General features: G+C 48.1%; 1 protein-coding gene across 1 annotated transcript in view; it reads left to right on the forward strand.

The window, feature by feature from the left end:
• CNTNAP2 (contactin associated protein 2) overlaps positions 1–27,111 on the forward strand; it is a 1,947,395-nt gene that overhangs the window by 1,813,720 nt on the left and 106,564 nt on the right. The window contains exon 21 of the mRNA XM_059172148.1: positions 22,375–22,468. Within this exon, the coding sequence (XP_059028131.1) occupies positions 22,375–22,468 (94 nt within the window). The remainder of the gene's footprint in view (positions 1–22,374; positions 22,469–27,111) is intronic.

Here is a 27,111-nt window from a genome sequence, read left to right on the forward strand (position 1 = left end):
TTCCATGCCCTGGATTATATTTGCTGGCTAGGAAGCTGCCCCTAGCCCGGGCCCCTTGGGCAATGTCAGGTCCATGAGCATGGCTCACATACATGGGTGTTCGCTGTGTCCCCCGCGCTGAGCTGAGGATGTCAAACACATCCTCTCATTCCGTCCTCACCGGAACCGTGTAGAATGCGCAGGGTTAGGGTCCCCGTTTTAGAGATGTGGAAACTAAAACTCAGATCATCTGACATAACTTGCCTCAAGGTTAAGAATGGGAAGCTGCCGAAACACAGATGGACCTAGGTCAGTCCCACTTTCGTCCCCATGTGCTCCTAACCATCCCTTAGTAGCGAAGTGTCTGGAAGGCTGGGCACAGGCTTTAAAAGCGGATGCCTTCAGGGGCACCTGGTGGCTCTGCCCCTTGAGCGTCCAGCTCTTGATTTCGGCTCAGGTTGTGATCCCAGGGTCCTGGGGTCAGGCCCTGTATCGGGCTCCCCACGCAGTGGGGAGTCTGTCTGGGGAGTCTCCCTCGGCCTCTGCCCCTCCCCCCGCTTGCAAGCACATGGATGCACCCTCTCTCTCAAATAAATTTTAAAATCTTTACAACAACAAAGAAATTACCTGTGGCTGGGAAGAATTTGAGTGGTATTACAACAATAATGACAATAATTGTTATTAGTATGAAATAGTTCAAAAATACGCAAGAGCACAAAGAAGAATAATATGTATTTACCAGCTGAGCATTACAAATTTTGGGATTTTGCTCTGTTTCTTCAGACTTTTTTTTTTAATGCAGTGATAGTCAAGGCTGCTGGTTCTCCTTGTTACACGGTGAGCCCTGAGAAAGGCAGTGGACAGTGCCTTGAGAAGCATTCCTGGGAAAAGTGTTTTCCACAAGGCCGATCAATGTAGCGACTCTAACGAAAGTCAGGCATAATTTAAACATCAGATTTCAGGGGCACATAGATGGCTCAGTCGGTTAAGCATCTGCCTTCAGCTCAGGTCATGATCCTGGGGGCCTGACATGGGGCCCGGGTTGTTGGGCTCCTTGCTCAGCAGGGAGTCTGCTTCTCCCTCTACCCTTCCCCCAACCCAGCTCATGCTCCCTCTCTCACTCTCGCTCTCATTCAAAATCTTTTTAAAAACTGGATTTCAGTACAAACAATTCCAGAAGGAGTTGGAGGAGGGGTGATGAGCCCATGAAGGGGAGGAGGGGCCGACGTGACCCAGCTTTATGATACTCTGGCCTTATCCAAGGGTAAAACTAGCTCCAAAAAATGAATAAACTACACATTCTTAGAATAACTATGACATATTCGGAGGCTTTGATGGAAGTTAAACAATAGAGAGCTCAGGGATATGTTCTCTGGCACAGACACTCAGAGTCTATATTCTCCCAAAACCAAATGAACAGATGGTAAGGATGTCATGTTCATTTTGGCTTTCATCTAACTGGAGGGCCATCCCATCATTGCCAAGAAGAGGCTAACAGATTTCTCCTGCAAGCAAAATTAAGGACTTTTTTTTTCTTCTTTTTGTTGGCTAACTGAACATAATAATAAAAAAATTTTTTTTTAAATTAAGGACCTGTAAAAAAAAAAACTCTCAAGTCCTTAAGAACAAATGATTAGGTCCCTGATTTTTGTACCACAAAGAATGTGACTTCAGTTGTTTTCATCAGGAATTTTCAAAAAAAGTTTTTAAAAAAATCATTGCATTCTATCTTTTAAATTAAAATAAAGATGATAATTTCTTACCTGCTATTAATCAGATTGCAATCAAATTATATAAAAACAGGGTCGCGTGGGTGGTTCAGTGGGTTAAGCCTCTGCCTTCAGCTCAGGTCTTGATCTCAGGGTCCTGGGATCGAGCCCTGCCTCGGGCTCTCTGCTCAGCAGGGAACCTGCTTTTCCCTCTCTCTCTCTGCCTGCCTCTCTGCCTACTTGTGATCTCTCTGTCAAATAAATAAAATCTTTTTTAAAAATTATATAAAAACAGTCACTAATGGAGCTTGCTAATGGAGCTGTATATTGAGAGGAACCCTAAAAATGGTCGGAGAAGAGTAATCAACGGAAACAAACACTCTGCTCCATGCTAGGGACAGAGGGACGGATGCAAATGTTAGGACAGCACCAGTGGCTGCTACAAAGTAACCTTCAAACCTCAGTGGTTTAACCCAATGAAGGTCTCACTTAGATATTTCTAGAAAAGCAAAGTCCTGTGGTCCCTAGTAGTGATGAAACCATGCTAGGGAGGCACTCTAAGGACCCACACCCACCACCCATCTAGCCCTCCCCTTGGTGGGGGAGTATAGTTCTTGACTAAACCAAATCTCTGTCCATTAATTCGTGTGGCCTCCATGACTCTGTCCTCCAGGAGGCTGTACTTGGGCCATAACCTACCGGGGCCATCTCTGCATTGATGTTGTAGGTGATGCATTCATTGAAGCAGGGCGAAAGGAAGGGTCAGAAAGGTCCATTTCCTGCAATTGTCAATCGCAATCAGGGTTGTTTCACACTTACAAGTCTTTTGTCGACCAGTTGTATTGGTTTCTTTGTCAATACAATTCCTCTAAAACCTGAGTTGGCTTCTGATCTGTGTGTTCTCCATGAGTTTCATGCTCCAGTAGCAAACCCTCCATCCATTCCCAGACATAAACCTTGGACATAAGTCATCATTCTCTTCCACGGGCCCATGCCTCTCTCTTAAGGTGATGGCAGCTCTCTTGAGGTCACCAGAAACAAAAGGCTTGGGTGGAAAGTAAAGATGCTTATTTTACCTTCCTCCGTGGCACTAAGGCAATCTATTGAGCTAAGAAAGCTTCATGTGTCTTGTTGGCTAATTCTTCCTGCAGTTGATTTCTTTTTTTTTTTTTTTTTAATTTATTTATTTGACAAAGAGAGAGATCATAAGTAGGCAGAGAAGCAGAGAGGGGGAAGCAGGCTTCCCACTGACCGGAGAGCTGAATGCGGTGCTTGATCCCAGGACCCTGAGATCATGACCTGAGCCGAAGGCAGAGGCTTAACCCGCTGAGCCACCCAGGCGCCCCCCTGCAGCTGGTTTCTTACTCTCTGGTGTAAGGCTGTGCATCTGCAGGCTTTATTCCCTTTCACTGATGTCGAGAAACCAGCCGATTCTTTTCGGAACCATTCTCTTCTTTGACTTAGGGAGCAGGAAGCAAATGACAGCCCATAGTCCTTCCCAGCTCTTTGAAAGCACTTTCCCAAAAGCTACAGGTCACAAGCATGAAGTCTGCCTTCTGGCTTTCATGAGGTGACCGGTTTGAAAAACTAGTTTATCTCCTACCATCGTTGTGTATCTTCCCAGCCACTGACGTCTACTTCTGCACCCCAGGCCACCTGACCATAGCGCCGAGGCTACCTGGCTAAGGTTTCCGTTACAGGAGCGCCCTGCTTCACGGGGCCAGCGCACGCCTTAGTCTGGGTGACATCCGCTACAGCAACTAAAGCAACTCACAGATTTTGGTAATGGTTTCCCAGGTGCTTATCTCCAGACTCATCAGGCTGAATACGATAACTACATACAGCTTTTTTTTAGAAATTTTAAGAGTTTTAAATAAAAGTAAGTCTTTGGGCGTTCGTGCGTTTTTTGTTTTTTTGTTTTGGTTTTGGTTTATTTTTTTTTTTTTGAGTCAGTGAGGGCAGCGGATGGGACAGAGCGAGTGGCATGCTTGTCTATAAACCGTTCTGACAGGAAGGGTGGACAGAGCAGCTTGGAATGGTCAGTAAGATGACCCGCTCCATGGCTCAGAAAATGCCACCTGTGGCCGGAAGGTGAAACACGCGTGTGAAAAATCTCTGTAGGCTAGGAGGTTGATGGAGCAGCTTTCGACACACTGTCAGAGCTGCTTTAAAAAAGAAAGAAAGAAAGAACGAAAGAAAGAAAGAAAGAAAGAAAGAAAGAAAGAAAGAAAGAAAGAACTTACATGCTTTAAACATAGTTTTTCTCAAAAATATCAATAAAAATGCCAGGATTTCCACCTCGACCCTGTAAAGGAAAACCCTATTAAGGAAATAACAATATGAATAACAGTAGCGTGGTTAGCAACAAAAGCCAGCAACATCTCTCGCTCATACTGTGCACCTGTCTCTGGTACTTTCCAGGCCGTACTGAGTAAATAACACTCCTGTGAGACACCTGCCTTTCTTTATTCGCATCTTGCTGAGACACAGGTCAGGAAGGAGGGGTTGAAATCCAAACCCAGGTCTACCTGGTTCCCGAGCCCAGACTCCACGCCTGTTGAGTTGATGTGGTCAGACGCAGCAGAAGACCCTTCCCTAAATAGGCCAATACCTCCGCCTACCTGGAAAACCAAGTTAGCCAACGGACTCAGCGCCATGTTTATAGTGTGTTGTTGGGCAACAGACACGATATACGGATAAGCGTGTGCAGCGTGGTCTCAGGTTTACAGCACTAATGATCCAAAGCCTTGGAAACACACCGTGAATCGTATTCTGCTCAACAAGAAACAAAATGCTAAACCTACTGTGATTCGTGAAAAATTATATTCAAAAATTATATTCAAAAATGTTGGAATGCCAAGCTCAGTGATAGTCTCCTCAGGAAAGAATAATTTACTGCAATGGGAAAACACATTTGTTAAAAGAAATGACCTAATGACGTCGGTGGGAGACCATAAAATCATAACATACCTGTGTGACCAAGAACTTGGCCACCCATCATGAGAGCCCCCAGAAGAGTTCCAGATCGTTCTTCAGGTCGGCGTGAACATAGCCTTCTGCACGTCCATGCTAGCGTCCTTCTCTTCCGTGGAATCATGGAGCCTGGACAGGAGTTAGACAGCAGAACTCAGCTGAGTTATTTAAAAACGTGTGCCTTTATTACCCTTGAACTTTCTGAAGTAAAGAACAACACTCAGAAGCATCTAGATGGAAACGCTCCTGAAAATTTTAACATCCGAGGTGGTTCAAGCCTTTATTAAAGAAAACAGCACCGTTTCAAAACATTATATCTTCTTAGGGATGTCGGAATAAATAAAGAAAGTTGACCTCGCTCGCCTAAGGCCTTGCTCTTGGAATTAACATTGACTGTAAGTTCTTCCCTTCGGCTAATTTAGTGTTTATCTGCTCGGCATGGATGAACCCACAGCCTCGGACATGCGCCAGCGGCGTGCTTGACAGCGGGGGCCACAGCAGGAATAATGATGAGCCTGGAAAGCCCGAGGCCCTTCTGTCCCGGCAGCACTGATACCCTTCACTCGTTCTCTACCGGGAGGCCCGCAAATACACGACCACTTCACTTTCCACTCCGGTGGCACGCTGACTTATGTTCAATTTTGTGGAGGGCACAGGTCAATATTTTATTAGTTTCTTATATCATTACGGTGGTTTAATTCCACAGGAGGTACCTGGGAAGAGAGGAGAGAAGGATATGTACATTGGAAACTTGCCCTTTCATTTGGCCTGTTGTGTAAGTCAATGTATTCTAATTTTTGCTTTGTTTTCAGTATCTCCATGTGTCTAGAGCAGCCAATTCCCAATTGAGACACCTATCAAAAGCCTCGTGGCCTCATTAGCTTTTCGTAATTTGGTTTCAGGTTGGGCTGTGGGTCCTCGGCCTGTGAAAGGGTATTTCAGCAAATTTTCCTTATTTAGTTCTGACGAGAAAGTAGGACCACTTGGTGAAGTGTCTCCAAAAAAGAAGAGGCACCGCTCTCCGGTCCCGTGATTCCTCCCCTGCCATTGTCTTCCAGGTCTCCCGTGGCTTCAGACGGTGCCCATCTCTATACGCAGAGGTGCAGGCACCGGGTTCAAGGACACAGGGCCTTGGTATACAGTGAAGATGTGTGATGAAGAGCCTGCTGAGGAAGACGAAGTGTTGTCCAGATGGTTCTAGACTCTTCCACTAACAAGGCGCTTTTCATACCTTTGAAGCCCAATGAGGATCGCCAAGAACCTCGCACAGTGACGTCTGGTTGGCATTAACCTCTTACACATGTCCACCCTGTGACAGGAAAGTCCCAAAGAGCAAACATTCCGCAAGCCCCATGCGGATGAAGTCCGGTGTTCACCAGCACCATCCGTGAGGCTTCTTGGTGACATGAAGAACAACCAAAATGAGCCCAACGTCATTCAAAAGACACATGGAGAACACGCATGCGGGCGCACCTGCTAAAGAGATGACATTCAGTAGCCGACGATGGGTCAGGTGGGGGGGGGGGGGGCAGCCCATAAACGGAAGGAGCGTGTGTCCTGCGAGGAGACAAGAGCTGTCCTCCCTGTCCGTGTCATTTCCGCAGGTGGAGGGGCCTGCTCTGCCGCCCAGAACTATCGTAACAAGTTACTCGAACAACGTGCACGTCATAGGAACAGAATGTAGATGGGGCTCCCGGGGGCTCAGTCCATTAAGCATCTGCCTTCGGCTCAGGTCATGATTTCAGAGTCCTGGGGTCGAGCCCCACATCCATCGGGCTCACTGCTCAGTGGGAGGTCTGTTGCTCCCCCTGCTTGTGCTCCTGTGCGTGCTCTCTCTAAAATAATAAAAATTAAAGGAAAAAAAAAAAAAAAGAAAGAAAGAAAGGGCACATAGCTGCAGAGGGTAGTAGCAGTTTGGGCTGCTAACAGGGCCAAGGCGTGTAACAGGAGATTTCCTTTTGGGAAGGGGGTGGGTGGGTCTAAGCAGAGCCCCTCTGCCCCATGGACCGGGATTGCCCAATTCAGAGGCTGTTCCTAAAACATAAAGAAAAAGGAGCCCTTACTGACAAGCTCCTCCACTCCACAGCTCCACACTCTCCGGCAAGTTATCGAACTCCGTAGCCTTATTTGTGAAATGGGACTGCGGCTGCCTGTTTCAATGGGGGGGGTGTGTGTGCAGTGGAAACACACATGAAAATATCAAGCATCGTCTGTCGTCCAGTAAATGCCCCTTCCCTCCTTCCTTCCCAGCTGCCTCCTCTTTCTTAAAAGCAAAACAAGTGAGGAAGCCGCTGTCGGGTCATTACCAACGGGGCCCTTCAGGATCAACGCTCCTGTTCTATGGCTCGCAGCTCAACCCACAGACCAAATCCCAGTGTTTCTGCAGGCAACATGCGGCTGCCTCCAGGAGCCACAGTCCAGAGGAGAGGCCATCAATCACACAGACGCGCACCAAGGGCCAATCGAAGTGTGCGCTTGTGCTGGGGAAGCATGGGAAAGGGGGGAATTAATCATCCCCGGGGGTGGGAGGAACAGATCAGAGAAGACTCACCAAAAGATCTGAGCTGTTCCTTAAAGGTTTTCAGGGCAGGGGAAGCTGGGTTGGGGAGGGGGGGTGTCCAAGGACCACATTATCTTACTTATTTTTTACTGCCAAGATTCAATATTTGCTCTTCTGCAATTCATAAAAGTTATACAGAGGAACCTAACGAGAAAATAAGTTCAACCCATCCAACTCATCTGATGTGAAACAGAAAAAGACTCTTAATGGATATGTCAACACTTCCCAGTTTTTCGTTTCTTCTGGAAAGCAATTTCATCTGCAGATGCATTATGCACTCCCGGGCCAGAGAAGACCTGCACCGCTCCGCTCCGGGAGACTGTGTTTACTGCACTTTGCATTTCTTACCACTCGGCAGGAAAGCAGTTGCGACAGTTTGTGATGGGGTGTAGGGTTTGGGATGTCAGTCCTCCCTCCCCTTCTCCCCAACACAGCAAGGCTTGCAAACCCAAGGCCAGAAAGTGCGTTCGCCCCCACCGCCCCCACCCCCCAGCCCACGAAGCCCATAGAGCATCTCTCAAGAAGATACATAAGGTTCCTGGATTTCTGCTTTGTCCGGTGTGAAAACAGAAGTCCAGCCCGACAGGCATCATATTGTTGCTCCCACCCGCGGGCGCCGAAATCTCTCGCGGGGACCACGGTTCTCGAAGCTGGTTTTTAGTGCAATAGGCCAAGCTGGTTGTCGCCCGAACACGGGGAGCTGCAGGCGGGTTTTTCTCGCGCACAGATGGGTCTCGTCTCTGAAAAATAAATGCATCTCAGCATGCGGTCTGAGCTTCTGAAGGGTTCCAGGCTGCGCGTCTCTCCGCTCAGGAGACAGAAGCGCCCCGGGCTGGGGCGTGGGGGTTTGGGTGGCCGGTGGGGCCCGAGCGCGTCCTGAGCCTGTGTCGACACGCCCTCTAGTGGCCAGTCGCCGGAAGCGGCGCCGAGCGGGCGGACAGGGATGCTGGCCTGGGGGCCGGTTCGTCGTCGTCGTCGTCTTTTTTTTTTTTTTTTTAATTTTATTTTATTTATTTTTTTTTTTTCAGTGTTCCAAATTTCATTGTTTATGCAGCACACCCGGTGCTCCATGCCACGTGCCCTCCGGGGTACCTGTCGTTTTACACGCTCATTGCCCGTCATCCAGGGGCACGGGCTGTGCACCCGACCTTCGGGTCTGTTAAATCGCAGCGGGCAGCGGGCTGTGGTGTTGCTCACACAAACGGGAGCCTGTGGTCGTGTTCCGAGGGCACGACCCAGGAACGGGGCTTGCACACGCACATCTCACAGCTCCGCACCCTGCCCCCAGCCCCGGACGCTGGAGGGTCCCCAGAAGTGTTTGCGAGTGACTGGGTCTGGGAACGAGTCGAGCTCATCACGAAGGAGGGGTGCGGGCCGGGCCACGCACTGCGTGATGCTCTCTGCTTCCTGGGGCCTCTCTGATGCGGGTTCTCCCCGCAGCCACCACGGAGGGAAGGAAAAGAACGAGCCGCCGCCCTCCCCCGCCCCCAGCACGTCTGACCTGAGGAAATGTGTTCCGAATGCTGGAGGGGACGGGAACACAAAATCCTTGTGGGTAGAAGAGGGGGTCCAGGCCGGTAGTTCTAGAAGTGAAGGAAGAGCATCAAAAAGGAAGTGAAGGGGAGCGCGGGGGGGCTCAGTGGGTTAAGCGAGGACTTGATTTCGGCTCACGTGGTGATCTCGGGGTGGTGCGATCGAGCCCCGCATTGGGCTCTGCGTCCAGCGGGACATCTGCTGGAGATTCTCTCCCTCGGCCCTATCCCCTCCCCCCCCACCACTACGCCAAATACATAAATCTTTAAAAAAAAAAAAAGGAGTGGAAGAGAATAAAAATTCTGTTCATCTATCCAATAAACAGCTGCCACTCCGTCAAGCATCCTCCTGGTACTGTCACCCCAGGGCCACCAGCAGAAGTCCCACTGGAAGAACAGACCGTAGAAATGAGCCCATCTTACCAGCCTGACTCTGCGTTCCCCTTGAAAATGACATCAGGATCTGAGTTTTCAGGCCCATGGTTGCCACCTGCGCTTGTGGGTTGAACCGCAGTAGTTGAACACCACAAATGCAGGGTTGCAGGGCCGCAGTGAAAGGGCTGATGGGTTCCCCTAGCCTCCACCGTTTGGGCCGGCTGTGCACACCTGTCCTCCCGGAGATGGATGCCAAGGACACTGGGGTCATAGAGATCAGAAGACCCATCGAAGGAGATGTAGTAAAAATGGGAAGAGGGAAGGACCTAGGGAGGAGGTGACACTGGGGCGACCCCGCTTTCCCTTCATTGTCAGAACCTGTGCACCTGCTGGGGGCATCCTGGAAGCCTAGCTTTGCTGTGGTATGAGATCCAGGCCAACACAATGGAGAAGCTTACACTTTCAGCCCCACAGACCTCAGGGCTGTACCTCTTAGGATCTGCATCCTCTTAGGCATCGTACCTGAATCCCAGGAGCTCAGTTTTCCCAAATGTAAAACAGGGCACACAAGACTATGGGCCCACAGGCTTCTTGGCAGATTTCTTGAAATAATGTGTATAAAATTGAAAATGCGTATAAATCCTCCCGAAGGTGGGATCTGACCTAGAGCTGACCTTCAAGAAATGCAAGATGCCACATTGATGAAGGGGATAGTGAGGAGAGGGAAGAAAGCTGAGAATTACCTCAGTCCATTTTGTGACGGTTTTCTCACACGCACACGCAGATACACACACACACACACACACACACACACAGGAAGACTCCTCGCGTGTCCTACATCATTTCCCCTTGTCTTTCCCTGCCCCTGTTCTTCACCACCTCTGCCAACCCCCCTGCCTCCCCACTTCCTGCTTCTTGGAACAGGTTCCAAGCACAGCATTAAAAGACGTTAGTGTTTCCAGAAAGCCAAGCTTCACTGCTTTCTCTAAGCCAGTGGTGGACTGGCCATGAGACTGAGCTTCCAGATCCGTGGCATCGCCACCACGGTCTGAAGTCGCGCTGTATATAACGATTTTCTTGGGGCACCTTTCCACTCTTTCACCTGGAACGGAGTCTGAAGGCTGTGGTTATCCATCCTCTGATAAAGCCAGTTTTTAGACTCCATCCTGAATATTGTCACTGCTGCCAAAACCTACACGCAAAGTAATATCGATAGAGCTTCTGTACCAAAAAGGATGTGTTTGCGGAGTTCTTTCTTTTTTTAATATCAAGGACTTTAACTGTATTACAGTTAAAATCAATAGAAATGTAACCTTTTCAACCACATAAAATGAGTTCATTTTTATTATTAGTTTTTTTCTGCCATAACAGTGTCGTGATTGCAATAGGAACAGGTCAGCGTAAGCTTTATTGAAAGACCATTAAAGAAACAAACTCAGACTCATTTAAATACTGAAGCCAGTGCATAAAAAGATCAATAAAGTAAAATCACCTGAGGTTGCTTTACTTAAACACCCCACACTTGAGAATCATTCCATAGCCACAATTTGAGCAAACCTATACACCTGGAAGACCAGCCAATAAAGAAGAAAATGCTGTTTTGTTATGTGGGTTTCGGACCGTAAAGCCCTTCGCTTTTGTCTGATTAGACATAGAGCATTTAAATTTTCTCTCAGTATTATAAAACATAACCTGGCAAAGAATCATTGTTCGATGAATGCCATTTACTTAGGAAAACCATTAGCTCCCTGGGTCAGGAGAATGACAATAATAGAAAACACCACTTCATTTCTTTAAAAATAACATAGAATCAGCTTGACTGAAAGGGAGTCTTAGCCTTGCAGGGAGTCAGGAAATTCTCTTTCTTTTTTTTTTTTAATTAATAATTTATTTATTTGACAGAGATCACAAGTAGGCAGAGAGGCAGGCAGAGAGAGGGAAGCAGGCTCCCTGCTGAGCAGAGAGCCCAATGCCAGACTCAATCCCAGGATGCTGGGATCATGACCTGAGCCGGAGGCAGAGGTTTAACCCACTGAGCCACCCAGGTGCCCCAGGAAATTCTCTTTCTAATAGCACCGAGCGTGGTGTCTTGTGCATGGTAAAGTGTATTAAGTTGAACAGTTGCGACGGGCACCGTGGACTTGGAGCAGACCCAAAGTTCCTGGTCCCTCGGGTTCCCCATATCTGAGTGTGAGCATCTCCTTCCATACCTCCTTCCCTAGACAGGAGAACAAAGGTCATTGTCACAGTCCTCTTCAAGTTCTTCCTTAGATCCTGTAATGTGAATTATGAACTTGAGTTTGGCTAGGATGAATTTAGAATCAAAATGGTCCTTACAGGTTTTGAGTCCAAAACCTGGTGATCCATCCTGGAATTCCCACCTGTCCCTGCCTGACATCACCAGACATGGAACACATTCTACTTTTGATTGAAAAGCCATTTACTATGTTGTTCTAATTATAAAATTAAGTCTATTTATTGTAGAAGGTTCAGAAAAGAACACAGGAAAATTAAGTTGTCCTGAGAGTTCTGTTGAAAGCAGGTACCTACGCGTTTCACAAAAGCCACCTTGCCTACAAGGGCATTGGTAGGACACATCTGTCTTCCTTCTCCACTGGCTCATTCCCATCAGCAAACAAACATGGGTATTTCTCTCCCTTAACGCAAAGTTCTCTCCTGACCTCCCTCCCCCCATCTCTTTGTTTTCCTTAACAATAAAACTCCTGGAGATGTCTGCGCTCACCGATTCAGGTCACCTTCTTCCAGTCTCCAGTGCTCTGGAAATAGAGATTTCTTTTTCCCAGTTACCTTTATTAAAGTGTCAGATCCATGAAATGCAATGCGCATTTGCAGTATACCAACTGAGGAGTTTTGACAGATGTGCACACCCAGGTAACCAAGACCACACTCCAAGGAGAGGACATTTCCAACACCCTGGAAGGTTCCCTCAACCCCTTTCTTGTTAATCCCCTCCAACAACCGCCGCAAGCAACCACTCATTGAATTTCTATTTCCATGTGTACACAACCACATGTTCAGGGGCACGTAGGTGGCTCGGTCAGTTGAGCTTCTGAATCTTGGTTTTGGCTCAGGTCATGATCACATGGGTCATGAGACCGAGTCTTCCACTGGGCTCTGTGCTCACCGGGGCGTCTGCTTGAGATTCTGCTCCTCCCACTGGCTCGCTCGCTCTCGCTCAGATAAATAAGTAAATCTAAAACTCCACATTCATTTTTACCTGTTCCATAATTTTATATGCATGGAACCATAGAGTGTAGAATCTTTTACACCTGGTTCCTTTTACTCTGTGTAATCATCTGAGATCCATTCTTCTTGTATTTTCATTGCAGGGAAGTCTTACATTTATGGATATAACACCATTGTGTTTATTCATTCACTTTTTGATGAAAAATGGTGGATCATTTCCAGTTTGGGAATATTATGAACAAACCTGTTACAAACATTTGCACGCACACACACACACACACACACACAGGACATATATATTTTTTTTCATTTCTCCCGAGTAAATACCTGGGGGTAGAATTGATGGGCTCTCTAGTTAATATGTGTTTAGCTTGTTTTCTGTTTTCTGTTACTGCCAGCAAAGCCGGAGTGTTCTGGTTGCTCCACACATGCACCAGCACTTGACAGTGTCAGTCTTTCTCATCACAGCCACTGAAGTGGGTGCACGGTACTATCTCATCTTGGTTGTAATTTTCATTTCCCTTCTGATTAGTGGTGTCGAGCAACTTCTCATGTGCTTATTGGCCATTGGCAAGTCCTTCATGAAATGCCTGTTCAAATCTTTTGCCTCCTTTGTTTGTTGAAATGCTTGCTTTCTGATTACTGAGTTACAAACGTTTTTTATAGGGTTGGCGTACAATTCCATAACCAGATGCATGTGCTGTGAATGTTTTCCTATTTTCTCTTATACTGATACTCAGCCATGCTTTTCCCACTTCCCAAAACTACCCTCGTCAAGATCATCAGTGACCTCCTCACTACTAAATCTAATTTTCATTTCCTGTATTACTCCATTTTAGGGCAATATTCGACACAAGTGATCCCTTGACTTTCAGGACGCTGCCCTGCTCTTGTGTCCTCCTGTCTGGCTGGCCCTTCGGCTCAGTCTCCTTCGCTTGTTCCCATCCTTCCTACCCTGCCTCGGTTGGTGCACTTCTGTGCGCAGCCTGCAGTCCTTTTCTCGCTCCTGTTTTTATTCACTCCTTTGGTGATTGCATCCCAAATTATTCTCTCAACCCGAACCTCTCCCAGAACCCCAGACTCTCACACATCACTCTGACTGCTGGTTGTCTAATAAATATTCAAACCCAGTATTTCCAAATCTCACCCCCATACCTGCTCCCCACCCCACCCCCACCCAAACCCGCATCATCTGTAGCTTTTCCAGTGTCACCTGATGGCTACTTCATCCTGCCAGCTGCTCAGGCTTAAATCCCCTGGAACCCTACGCATAGCTTCAGCTTCACTCCTGGCCCAGTTCACACAGTAGCTGGACAAAAAATCGCCTGGAAGTCCTTGCATGGCATTAGGTATTAGGAGTCCTAGAAGGAGATAAGGTCAGGGGGTAACTAGAGTCTTATGCCAGGGTCTCCCTTTTCCCACGGGGAAACCCCCTCCATGTCAGGTCACACTATGATCATCAGTAGCCCATGCCCGAAATGCCTACAGGACAGGTGCACAGCTGGGCAGGTGTAACCTTCTTAGGAGGGTGCATGGGCAGTTGCTGCCAGCTGCTCTAGGGAGCATGCTCACTTCCAAAGATCTGATCAATTGTATCCTTTCAGGAGGTGCTCATCTTCAAATAAAGTCCTTGTCTCTGGACCAGTGAGGGTGCCATGTTGAGAACCTAACCATCAGAGAAGCCCCCCACTTCCCACCAGTCCCAACCTCAGCAGATAAGCAATACGACACCAGTAACATCAGCCACACCAGACTACCACCAGTTTTGCTATTTATCAGTTCACTAGACAGATGTCTCCTAATACATCATCTTTATTGATGGCCTCATTAACAATCCCCCACATGACTCACCCAGAATCCACCAGGAACCAAATTTAAACAACCCCTGAAAACACATGCTTGACAGATTGAGATTACGAGGCTAATAAGGACTAAAATAGAGACGGCCTCCATCGTGTCTGTCCTGTCGACATTGTTTCCCATCATTACTCTCATTCGTGTTTCATGATCCTTTATACTTAAATATTAGAATGTTTGCCATTACATTATATGCTTTCAGCCACATGTTAATACCTGTTTTCAAAACCAACTGTTTCTAATTTTGCTTCGTGCTCTATTTCTTTGTTTTTTTTTTCTCTCTTTTACCAACCATTTATTTGTTTTTCTTTACTCCTGGAAAGTCTTTTTACAGTCTCCCAAAATGTGCTTTGCTTTGAGCTCTTCAGGAAAATATGCCATCTGAAATGATTTACTTGACGCTAATGATGTAAATTATTACCTAAACCACCCACTATATGTCATGATTCAATTCAATGGTTACTGAAGTGACTTTCTATATGAACGTGTATAGAAACCACGAGCTATACTCATACTAGATCGCTGAGAAGAAACATGGAGGTGTAATTACTAGAAATTAGTTCAGATATGGATTATTAAGCCTTACCTTTATCTTTTGAATTCTCATGTTGCAAGTCAAAACCTAGATTTTCTGACCAGATTCTTTGAAAAAACTGTATAGGGCTTAGGTCGTTCCTCCTGTAAAAGTCTTTAAAATTAATGCTGTTGGGGGCACCTAGGTGGCTCAGTTGGTTGAGCATCTGACTTCAGCTCAGGTCATAATCTTGGGGTCCTGGGATCAAGCTCCCTGTTCAGGGGGCGTTTGCTTCCCCTTCTCTCTCTGCCTCTCCCCTTGCCCACCCCCCACCCCCACATACACCCCCACTCATGCTCTCTTTCATATACAAATAAGTAATGCTTTTAAAAAATGAATGCTGTTCAAGAAATGCTATATCAGCTATGAAAGGAGAACACTTTCTCTTATTCATTGAAATTTATAAAGACGATACATATTTATTGATACAAAATCAGTTGTGTGTGTGTGTGTGTGTGTGTGTGTGTGTGTGTTTAACAATTTATGCTTTAAATAGTATTCGGTGTTTTTCCAGTAGGGGGAGTGTTAGGCTAGGGGAAGCAGATCAACATTTGAGAGCTAATTTCTTTTCCTTTTTATTATGGTGAGGGATTTTTTTTTATATAAACATAAATCACCTAATAGACTCACTAAATCTTTTAATTGCATCAATACCACAAAACTCCAGTCGCACTGAACCTCCTGAGGCAGATCTGTTGTACTAGTTACATCACCATAGTAACGATGGCATAAGGACAAGGGCCGTAAGGACTTATCAGCCTTTCATTTTCAAATTGCTTATCAAGCCATCAGTGAAACCTCCTGACATCTCTGAAACAGAAATAACTCACACATAAAGCAAGGAAGGATCTGTGTCTTAAATCCTGTCGTTCTTAAGCCTTAAGCTTTTCTGGAAGAGCACCTTCCTTCTGAGTTTATTAGTATTGGTTCGGGGGCTGATGCTACCTCTTCTAGTCTGTGAACTTGAAGTCTTGACTCGCGGCTGAATACGAGGAGCCACTTAAATACACACGGCAGAGATGGCCCTGGCTAGGATGTGTGGGTCTAGGACCTGAAGGTGAGGGAACCTTGCCTCAGCTTTATAGAAAGCCCGGGTGGCCCTTCTTCCCACTCTGCGCCCTAATTAGGATTGGCGTCCGTGAATCATGGGCTGAAGGACACCTTCTAGTTAAGCCTGGGAGTCCCGTCTTAGCAGGAGTCTGCTCAAAGCCCCAGGGACGCGTGTTTCCACAAAAACACTACTTGTTAGGCCCAGAGTAGCAAGACCTGCCCAAAGGAAGCTGAAGTATTATCTGGCCCAAACTCCTTGTTCTATAAATGGAAAACTAAAGTCCAAGGAGTCTTTGTGACACGTTGGATGTCAGCAGCTGTTGAGTGACAGAGCGAGGACCTGCTCCCAGCCCTGTTCTCTCTCCTGCAGAACACACCTCCTCTCTCCCACTGAAAGAGTCCCCCTAGAGACTTTCACAGGACAGCAAGTCTCCCCGCTTCCCACCCTCCAAAGAAGAGAAACGAGGCCGTAGCAAACCAGGTGTTGGGGATGATGGCGTGGTAATGAGAGAAAATCAATAAAGACCGGCCATTTGTTCTCTGTGCCTCCCCACGGCCAGCTGGCTCATGCTTGGAGAGAACCCCCAGCTCCCATGTGCAAGGTGTTTTCCATTCTAGAAAGGCCTGGGGTGAGCGGCTTCAGCTGGATCATTCCTAGCTGTGGAGGCAAAGTCTCCTTTGCTTTGTCTTGGAGTAGGAGGATCCCAGAGCCAGCTGCAGGCTTAAGGGAAGGGGCTAAGGCGACGGTGGCTGAGCCCGGCTCGTCAGGGCCCGGTGCTGAGGAGGAGGACCAGTGCAAGGTGAGTGCTCAGATACTAACTTCCAGACTAAGAAGTCCTCCATCGTGTCTGCTGAAGGGAGAACAGAAGCGTTTGCGGGGGAGGGACACGGCACCTGAAAGCTCAGAGTGAAGCGCGGGCAAGACAACATGGTGCGTCCGAAGGACTGAGCTGGGAGAGGCTGACTAGGGTCAGAGCAGAGGGGTAACAGGGAGGGAGAGAACGCTCTGCTTTTCCTCTCATGGCTCTAGGAAGACGCTACCTTCTCTTCTGATCTTGTCCTGAAGACGCAAAGGCTCCCCAGCCCATGTCCCTGCAGGTAACTGAGTTATTTGTTTAAGTCCACACTCGAGGAGGCCGGCTGCTGTAATCCAGGCCATTCGTCACCAAGCAGTTAGGGCAGCTTGGCTGGTTCTCGTGCGTCCCACGGTTCTGCTGCAGAGGAAGCTGTTCCTTGGCCTTTTTCTTCTCTTTAAGTATCTATGTGCCATATGGGCCCAAATCAAGGCAGAAGGCAGTGTGCCTTCTGACTGGATCAGCATCCCAGGGGGCCCCCGACCCTCCGCAACCCTGCTTGTTCCTGGAATTGGAGGGACGGTCCCCTGGCCTGACTGTATGGGCTGGGGAGAGGCCAGCAGCCCGGCCCCCACGATGAGGCGCTTGTGGACCCCAGACCGGGCTACACTGAGTAGTGGGCCAGCGTCCACCCCCAGAGGCTCTGGGCACAGCAGGGAATGTCCCCAACCATAAAGATGCAGAGTCACAGATCAGCCATCCGTCTTCAAGTGTGCAATCGGGCGTACTCACCCAGACCTGGTGGCTGTGAGGTTCTCGGGGGCTCCCACCACTGGGTCACCCATAGAGCCCTCCTCAAAGAACCCAGTTCTGATGGAACCAAAATCGAGGATTCCTGGCCTTAAACACGCACGCGTGCTCGCAGACACATCCATGTGCTGCGCCAGAGATGACTCATGTGTTAAACGCTCAGCACCTAAGATGATACAGGCCCATTTCACGTGGGTCCTAGAAGGGCCAGGAGATTGACTAAATAATGCTGCAGGACAGGAACAGCCCCAGCTCCAAAGGTTCCCTCCCTGTCTGCTCAGCCCACTGCTCCGGGTTTCTGAAGCCACTGCGGGCCAGGTCGGGGAGGGGGGGGGCAGAGCTCAGTCCTTGTCCTCAGAGAGTCACCATCTAGCCAGGGGACAGGAAAGGACAGACTACAGCCCCGTGGCTGGTGGCAAACCCACAAAAACGCCACTGTTTTGCCTCCCACTCTCGTGTTCGTTTACTGTGTCTTCTCCATTCATGGGACTGGGAGTCAGGAGGCACAATACACTTAAGTGACTGAACCTCGGGGGTGGGGCTTGTGCCCTGCTCTTTCCCTTTCTTGGCTGTGAACAGCTGAGCCCTGCAGGTACCGTCTGTGGACCCTCCCCCCACCCCGCAAGGCAGGATGAGGTTAAGGTAGGAGAGAAAGGATGGTCCCTATTCTTCAAACTCTTTCTCCGGTAACATCCATGGGAATTTCAGGAGAGGAGGGAAGGGGAGAGACGGGTCAGGGATGAGAGACGAGCTGATGGTTATTTTCGCCCCTGATGTCTGTTCGCGGTGGCCTTTCCTCTTGGCCGGCCTTCAGCGGGGAATAAAAACATCCATCAAGATGGTCTGCTCTGAATTCAGTGTGTCTAAGCTAATTCCACGTAGTCCCCAAAACAAAGGGTCAGGAAATGAGACAGGACATCCCTGGCCCTTGTCCAGAGCCCCGGAAACACGACCTCGCCCTTGGGGCAATATTTTGTGTCACTTTGTATCTGGTGGGGCAGATGCCTCCTGCGGGGGGAAGGGGGGCTGAGTCCTGGCTGCTCAGTCTCTCTTCTCTGCTCCTTCCTGGCTCCTCCGTGTCACCCCAGATCATCAGCAAGGCTGGTGACGTCCCTTGCAGCCCTGCCCAGGCCAACTGTGGCTTCAAAATGGAAATGAGCCAAAAGGCTCAAATAATACCTGAACAAACATTAAAGCTCTCGACTCTGTGTAGGACACGCGCCCCAGCCTGAGTCAGTATCGTGGTAAATGCCGAACCAATTAGTGCTCCCTTAAGGTCGTCCGGGGGCTCACAGAGTCACAGTCTTTAATTTTAATGGGCCTCCATTACACAATCTCTTATTGCCTCTTAACTGCCAGTGAAATGACCACCAGCTAAATGTACAGCAAAATAGCTCACTCAGACCCCAAAGAAATTAACTTGAAATTATTACACTTAACCATGGCGAATGCACCGGGGCTCATTCGGAAAGAGCACCCCCACCCCCCCGGCCACACGAGGGAATTGATACGGTGACACGCGTCCTTAGGCTTCCACAGGCACGCGTCCTTAGGCTTCCACAGGTTGTGCTTTTCTTGCCTTATCTGATTTAGGGCAGTTTCTCCTTCAAATGTAAATATTAGAAGCCCGGGAGTCTCTCCCTGAGCTGCGATGCCTGGCTGGTTCTGGAGACTGCGCGGGCTGCTTCCCATTTGGCCTCTGCAGCGAGATGTAGCTGGGTTAGAAGGCGGTTCTGCCACTCGCTCTGACTTTGGATGCTTTTTGTATTACCCGAAGGGAACACCGAGCCAGTATACAGTAAGACAGGGAAAGCCTAGCAACCGGTGCATACAGTAGTTGCTCAATACCTGCTTCCTCCTCTCCTGGCTAGGTCCAATCAGAGATAGAAACCACACAGTTGGTTTAACATGCGGTGTTGGATACAAGAATTAACTACAATAACGGGATATTCTTGACAGAAGGAAGCTCCAGTAGAAGTTCACTGAGCCCCCCCCTGAGCTGAGGGAGGGAGGGTGCCCCGGAAGGACAAACGTGGAGGTTTCCGACGTCGCTGGAGAAGGGGTGGTGGTTCCAACCCCCAGAGAGCAGAGGGTTCTGTTTGGCCCGCCTGGAGCCGGTCTGCTTGCGGGACAAGCAGTAAGCCAGCCTCGGGGGAGCAGGTGGGGAAGCGTGTGTGGGGCAGCGGGCGGTGTGCGCATGCGTGGCAGCGGGCGGTGTGCGCATGCGCGTGTGTGGCAGCGGGCGGTGTGCGCATGCGCGTGTGTGGCAGCGGGCGGTGTGTGCGTGCGCGTGTGTGGCGGCGGGCGGTGTGCGCATGCGCGTGTGGCCGGAGCCAGAAGGCCTCGGCAGCACGTGGGCCGCGGGGTTACGGGGGTGCGGGGGAGTCGCTGGGGCCTCTTACTTCGCTTGTCACAGGGCTGCGCGGTCACAGACTGATCACACCCCGGGCCTGTGGCTGGGCCAGACCTCCCTTCCGGCATGAATTAAGCTTTAGGGGAGTTTGTGACGTTTACAGATCAGAACCAGAACATCAGAACCGATATTCTAAATGGCAGAATCAAGATTCAAAAACTTTTGCCTTGAAACAAAAGAAAACAAACAATGTAAATAAATGTAAATTTTAGCTTTTGGTCCAGGTTCTCGATTGCGTATACGTAGGAATGGGAAAAGCTGAAAGTAACCTGTGGAGACAGAAGTAGGGATTTACTTCATGGTGAGCGCAGCACAAACATTACTGAATGCTGCCCAAAAGCCAAGCCTGTCTGGTCTGGATCATACAAAGGGTTAAGGAAAGGGAGGTAACCCCGCTGGTGGGCCAGGCCGCGTCCCGGACTGATTTCCCTGTGCGCACAGCTTTCCTGGTTCCTCGACCATAAGTCAGCACAGTTTTACTGAGGACCTACTGTGTGCTTGCACTGCACTGGACCAAAAGACACAAGAAATCTAAAAGTCTAAACACTGAAATTTGAGAGTTTTTAAGACTGTGCTCAGTACATTCATAAAATGGAACACCAGTCATTCATGACAAATGATGTAGTTGTTTATCGAATCACAGAATTTCATAGTACGTCTTTAAGTAGGGAAAAGTAAGTGCAAAACAATGTATGTAGTGGGGTTCCGTCCAGTTGTTGTAAAACATATATATATATATATATATATATATATCTCAAAAGAATATACATTTTAAAAATTGACTTGATAAAAAAATTAATTATCCGGGCACCTGGGTGGCTCAGTCGGTTAAGTGTCCGCCTTCGTCTCTGGTCGGGATCTCTGGGTCCTGGGATTGAGCCCAGCATCGGGCTCTCTGCTCAGCAGGGAGTCTGTTTCTCCCTCTCCCTCTGTGCTCTCGCTCTCGCTCTCTCTCAGATAAATAAAATCTTAAAAAAGAAAAAGCTAATAATTATCACAAGGTGTGGGTTATTTTCAGCAAATCTATACTATTATTTTCTCTATAATGAAAATATATTGTTTGTATCCATTTTTAAGTTCTTTAGAAAGGCAGATGAAAGGATAAAAAGTATTTAGGGGGAAATCATCGCTGAAGCATCGTGAAGCATTCAGGGTAACCTATTATGTTGGCATTCTATGGTTATCTTTTTTGACCACAAAAACTTTTTGGCCACAGAAGTGGAGCGACAGCGGCAGTTGCCCATATATACCACCAGATGGCGCCAAAGTAGCTAGCTAATATTTAGCGCCCAGAGTAGCAACTATATGAGATTTAAAATATCTAAGCTTCTCTGGCCAGAATAAGGGTTTTATTAATGATGCACTTAAAATTATAGAAAACTTCTTAGAATTATACTTGAGCATGCCAGTGTTTGCTTTACAGTGTTTTTTGAACCTGTTACAATGCTATACCATAACTTAACTGTACTGGCTCTCCTGGTCAGATCTCCCTGTATTCCTGAGATGGGATGGGTCTTTGACTCTGAACCTTGGCTTTCAATAACCTCTCGGTTTCTCGTAAGTTGCTTCAGGAGTCAGGTGGAGATAGGCAGTCACGATGAAGGAGCCTTCCTCCAGGAGGCCCGTTCTCCACATGGCCAGTGGGATGAGCTCACTTCCCAGCACTGTTTCCAGCAGCCCAGCTTCCTGCAGCTTTGCCCATCTCGGGGGCTACTAGCAAGGACCCAGGAGTGGGTCCAGCTTCTGGGGGTGCTGCTGCTGCCTTCAGCAGGCCACTGCTCGCCTGCCTGTGCTGGGAAGGGACACAGGCTTCTGCTGACCCACACGGCCCCTGACGCTTACCTGAGCAAGTAGGAAACTCACCTCAGAAGCTATAAAAGTGATTCTCCACAGGTGGATGCAAAGAGGCACAGAAAACTCTAGGTGCTCCCAGTGGGGGAAACACCAGTAGACTGTATGAGTTGTAGAAAGACAGCTAAGGCAGGAAAAGCCGTGTCAGGGCTCAGAGGCCAGGACAGACTCTGATTCTGGGACACCAGAATTTGTACTTTGTACTCGAGAAATGGAATCAGAAATGTGCATTGCTCCGGGAGTCAGTATCTGTAAGCTCTTTGCACTGATGGAAAGAGCGAATACAACAGGACAGTAAGTGGATCTTAAAGGAAGTTCATTGTCAAGAGGCATTTTCTATCTTAGGGGTTAATGCTGGAGATCGGATCAAGCAGATTTTACTCTACTAAAATGAGCAAGGATCTTAATCCTGCAGAAAATGTGCACAGATTATCCACAGAAAATGTGCACAAGCTGAAGAACAATTTATAAGGAGGCTTCACTTACCAAGCTCAGAATGTTGTCAAGTAACGCCAGAGAAGGAACAGATGGGCTTCGTGTTTGTTGAGGCCATTATCTCAGAGTCCGCACGGATGAAGGAAGGTATCTGGACCCCAGGGTTCAGAGAGGGACTCATCCCGCCGGGAAGACTGGATTCCAGGGCAACTTAGCAACAGTCATCTCTAAGTGTCTCTTGGTTTCTTCCCGCAGCTCGATCACTATCCTTCTGTGAGTTACCATCTGCCGAGCTCATCTGATACACTGTTCAATTCTCCGAAGTCGCTCTTTCTAGGAAAAGTTATAGGTAAGAATTCTGTGCTTCATGTATAAACGTCTGATGAGAATATGTTTGGTATAAGAATTCTGTTAGGGGATGTGAATCTGGATTTTTTAAGTTGCCAGGTCGATTTCTGCCCTTGATTCAATCACCAGCACCTTCTCAGTACAAGAGGGTGTGCTGGTGTGCTCAGTGATGTGGAAGAAAAGAAGGGTGTCATCGGATCATCTTTGGGGTGTTTTGCCTTTGAAACACGTTGTGATTGGTGGTTGGGGCTTCTGTGTCGGTGAAGGCCGTGGGCCCAGCATCATTGGGTGTGCGACAGACACTAAAACAGAGGTAAAGCCAAGTGTCTGCCCCCTGCTGCTTTCTATGAAATTTACACATTCATTTATTTGAGACCCCCTCCTCCCAGCAGTATTTAACTTTGTCGAAGCACATCAGCAGGGTTCTGTCTCCCTCTCACTCTGAGAAAGCTGGCTGGTATCATTTTCAAGTTAGAAGGCCAACGAGGATTGGAAGATGATGGCAGAACCCCCACCCCTCGGTGGGATTGTGACTCGGAGAGTCCCTCTTGCCCCTTTCTTACCACAGACCGGCACCGTCCGAATTAAAATACCAATGTGATTGGTTAACTATTTTTAAGTGATTGATGTAGAGTCAATGAAAGAATTTTTTTTTTTACTATGAGCGCTTGTATTGTGAGTCAGGAATGGAAACAGTAAGATGGTGGGGAGTGTGTGAGCCAAGGAGGAAGGGGCCCTGTGTCCAGCAGCTAGTGGTGGTCAGAATGTCGTTAATTGTAAAAAGTGCTCATTTTAAAAGATAGGGGCAAGAGGAAGAGATAATTACGAGAATACGAGACCCACCTGGTAAGTTCCTGGACTTAGAGCCAGGAACATGCAGGTCAGGGCTACAGATGAGCAGAGCCGCCCACGAGGTCCCAAAGGAAAAGGCCACATCCTGGGGAAAAAGATGGGAGGGGCCCTTAGCTCCATCGACAGGTGGGAAGGAAGGAAGGCTGAGCATTCACGCCCCTCCCACGTTGCGGGCCTGGTGCGCCCCCCTCCTACGTTGGGTGCTCGACATTTTCTGTGTGTAAATGTGACAATTAAATGTCACAACCGATCCAAGGAAGCAAGACCTGTGACGATCAGCCCCATCTATAGGATGAGGAAACAACCCGAGAGAACCAGTCCCCAAAGTTACCGAACTAGGGTGTGGTACAGTGGAGTTTTGAAGGTGGGTCTCTCTTGAGGACAGTCCATGGCCTCAAGCAGAACAAAAGAACTTGTCCAGAAGGGAGGCAGCTGGAGGCCAGGGGATGCCATTCATCAACAAGAGACGGCCGTTTAGTGGAGGAGAGCCTTGGCGTTCGGGAGACATGGTATGTCCTGAGACTCTGGTGAGTGCCTGCATCTCCCACAGGCTTTCCTCCAGTTCAGTCAGGAGCCATTGAAAATGTTACTTGATCCTTTCAGGGCCGTAATCATTCCATTAGAACAAACTCCACATTATGACAGTCTGATACGCCCAAAGACACTGGGCTGTGATGTTCGTAGAGTAACATCTGCCACGCACGCACCTGAAACAGTGGACTCTTTGCTTCATGAGAGTCACAACATCACGTTTTGACAGAAATGTTAAGGGACTGCTAAGTCCCCTCACTAGAAGTAATACTGGCTCATCAGTATTTCGGGCCGTGTGTTTCAAGTCACACTTGAGCAAAATTACAATATACATTGTAGCGTGGATGGACCGTCAAGGTCATGAACAAATGACATCATAAAGGCAGCATCCTCTGTAATTGAGAATTTACTGGGCTATAAATCTGTGCCAAGTGAAATGCATAACTTGAACCTCAGGCATAGGAGGGTCCACCCAGAGTTTTCTGTACCCCCAGAGGACGATTTTGCTGTGCACGTCAACTAACCAAGCACGTGGCAATGAGTTAAGTCAAGAACATGGGAACACCTGTAAGGAAGTGGCTGATCCCAAGGTCAGATGGCACCTTGGCATCATGCACACGAGAGGAAGGTAGGAGCTGCCCCTGGTCCCCAGGGCACCGATGTCCCCTAGATACTGACTCTTGTCTATACCAGCCCGGGAGCTCCATGTGGACCAAGGCAGTGACTTGTCATCCCACTGTCTCCTAACAGGGAGCAAGCGCTCAAGAACCATTTGTTGAATTCATACAGAGTAAAGGGGGAAAGAAACAGAAGGCTTGCCATTGAAAAGGGGAGACAGTGGGATGACAATGCTACTATGGTCAAAGAAAATCAGCAAGGAGGCGAGATCTGCGGTTCTCATGTACCTGGCAGTCTGGTGTTTCTGAAAGCAGGTGTCCGATAATAATGGAGCACAGAGAATGTAGGCTTTGGAAACAGGCAGAGCTGATGTCTTAGTTCCAGAACACCACAGACCGGGAGGCGTAGGCCACAGGCATTTCTTGTGGTTCTGAAGGATGGGAAGTCCGGGAGCCAGCAGATCAGGTGTCTGGCCGAGCCCCTCTCCGTGGCTGGTAGGTGGCCATCTGCTCCGGGTGTCCACATGCAGTGGAGGGAAAGGAAGCAAGCTCCCTCCTGTCCCTCCTTACAAGGGCGCTAACTGGTCATGACCTAATCACCGCCCGAAGTCCCCATCTCCTAATGTCATCACACCGGGGGTTAGGATTTCAATCCAGGATTTGGGGGGGACACAGCATTGGTCCACAGTCACTGGTTTTATTTGAATCCAGGCCTTGCCTCTCATTAGCTTTGAACCCTTAGGCACGTTTCTTGAACCCTCAAGGGCTGGGTTCTTGCAGGCTGTTTTTGTTTGTTTGTTTGTTTGTTTGTTTTTGGCTAATCAATCTGTAGCAGCCAGATGAGTGCCTAGCGTATAGAAAGTCCTCAGAAAATTATTCACAGAGTAAATGAACTACTCGTTTAGTATTAAGCTAATAACATCTTAGGAAGTACCCAACACAATGCCTGGAACATAAAGAAAGAAAAAAATTGCCTTTTGTTGATGCCATCTGTGCAGTCATTATGGTCTGTGTTGTAAGCAAAATCCTCTCTGTAATTGCCCCAGTGTCACCCAGACCTCTGTTACCCTCATTGTTCAGAAGAAGGGACCGCGGTTGAGAAAGGTTACATTATTTCCTTGAAGCAGAATTTCCCAGCACCGCACTGTTGCCATTGTGGGTCAGACAGTTCCTTGCTGGGGGGGGGGGGGGGGGCGGCGGGGGCTGTCCCATGCATCATGGGACAGTTACAGCAGTTACAGCATCCCCGGCCTCTACCAACTTATACAAGGAGCATCCCCCAGCTGTGACAGCCAAAAATGTCTCCAAACACTGCCACAAGTCCCCAGCAAGGCCAAGTCAACACCAGCTAAGAACCACTGGCTTCCAGTCCGCCAGCTGGTCTTTGGTGGAGGTGGGATTTGAACCGAGAGGAGTGTAACACCAAGAGTTGTGCGTTGCTTCTGGAGAACACCTGCGTCTTTCGGAAGGATGAAGAAGCAGGGAGGGGAGCTGATACCCTGAAGACAAATTCTGTTAATACAGTCAAAGGAATCCTAGTGAGGGCAATGAAGACTTGGAGGCACCTGGGGAGGCTAACCATTGGCCACTTCCTGAGGCGAATATTCCTTAAATATTTGGCCATTTAGTAGAAGCCGGATTGGTGAGAAACACTTTTTAAGTTCCCCTTTGAAAGCAACATACACTTCAGTGAGAACCGGCCAATATGCACTCACCAGCTCTGTAAATATTCACCTGTAAGGACAGACTAAACTTCAGCCGGAGGTTCGACACCCCCTAGAGATGGATGCCCCCAAGTTGTCGCTTTGTTGGGTCAGCTGCTGATCAGAAACCGATCCTATCAGAGAAGGGGAAGGAGATGGAGCTAAATAAATAATAGGACTTCACATGGGCTCTTTGATGAGCAATGCTTGAAAAAGGATAGAAGAAAGACTCCCTCGTCAAGGACAAGTACGATCTTTCTAAAGGGAATGGAGGAAGTGTGTTTATTTAGAAATAAAAATGTGATCACTGTCAGCCAACATCAAAATTTTAGAGTGGAGTGCTCCCTTTCTGAGTCCTTCTAGAAGGAAGTCAGAATCACAAGCAACAAAGTTTCACAAAGAAGAAATTCCACCAGCGGTCATTATGTCCATTCTGTATCATTTACTAGCTGAGTGATGTCACAGACTTTGTGTATCTGATTTTCAGCAACAGATTTAATAGTATCTCAAAAACTCTTCAAGTCAAGGGAGAGAAAGATAAGCAGAAACCTAAAGCAGGATCCCTGTTTACTTCTTTTTTAACATTTCATTTATTTATTTGACACGGCAGCTGGGGGACGTTGGGGGGAGCACACAAGCAAGGAGGAGTGGCAGGCAGAGAGAGAGGAGAAGCAGGGTCCCCACTGAGCAAGGACCCCAATGTGGGACTCCATCGCCGGACCTTGGGATCATGACCTGAGCCAAAGGCAGATGCTTAACCAACTGAGCCACCCAGGTGCCCCTTTCTTAACATTTCTATGGAAAAAGATATAAATAGAATGGTCATTAAATTTGCAAATGACACATAGCTAATGAAAGGAATATTTAACAAGCTAGGTAATAAAAAACAAAAAACAAACTCCAAAAGCCTCTTGATGGGCTAAAAAGACAGGATAAAATAA

This window comes from Mustela lutreola, chromosome 4 (genome assembly GCF_030435805.1).
Source record: "Mustela lutreola isolate mMusLut2 chromosome 4, mMusLut2.pri, whole genome shotgun sequence".
Taxonomy (NCBI): Eukaryota; Metazoa; Chordata; class Mammalia; order Carnivora; family Mustelidae; genus Mustela; species Mustela lutreola.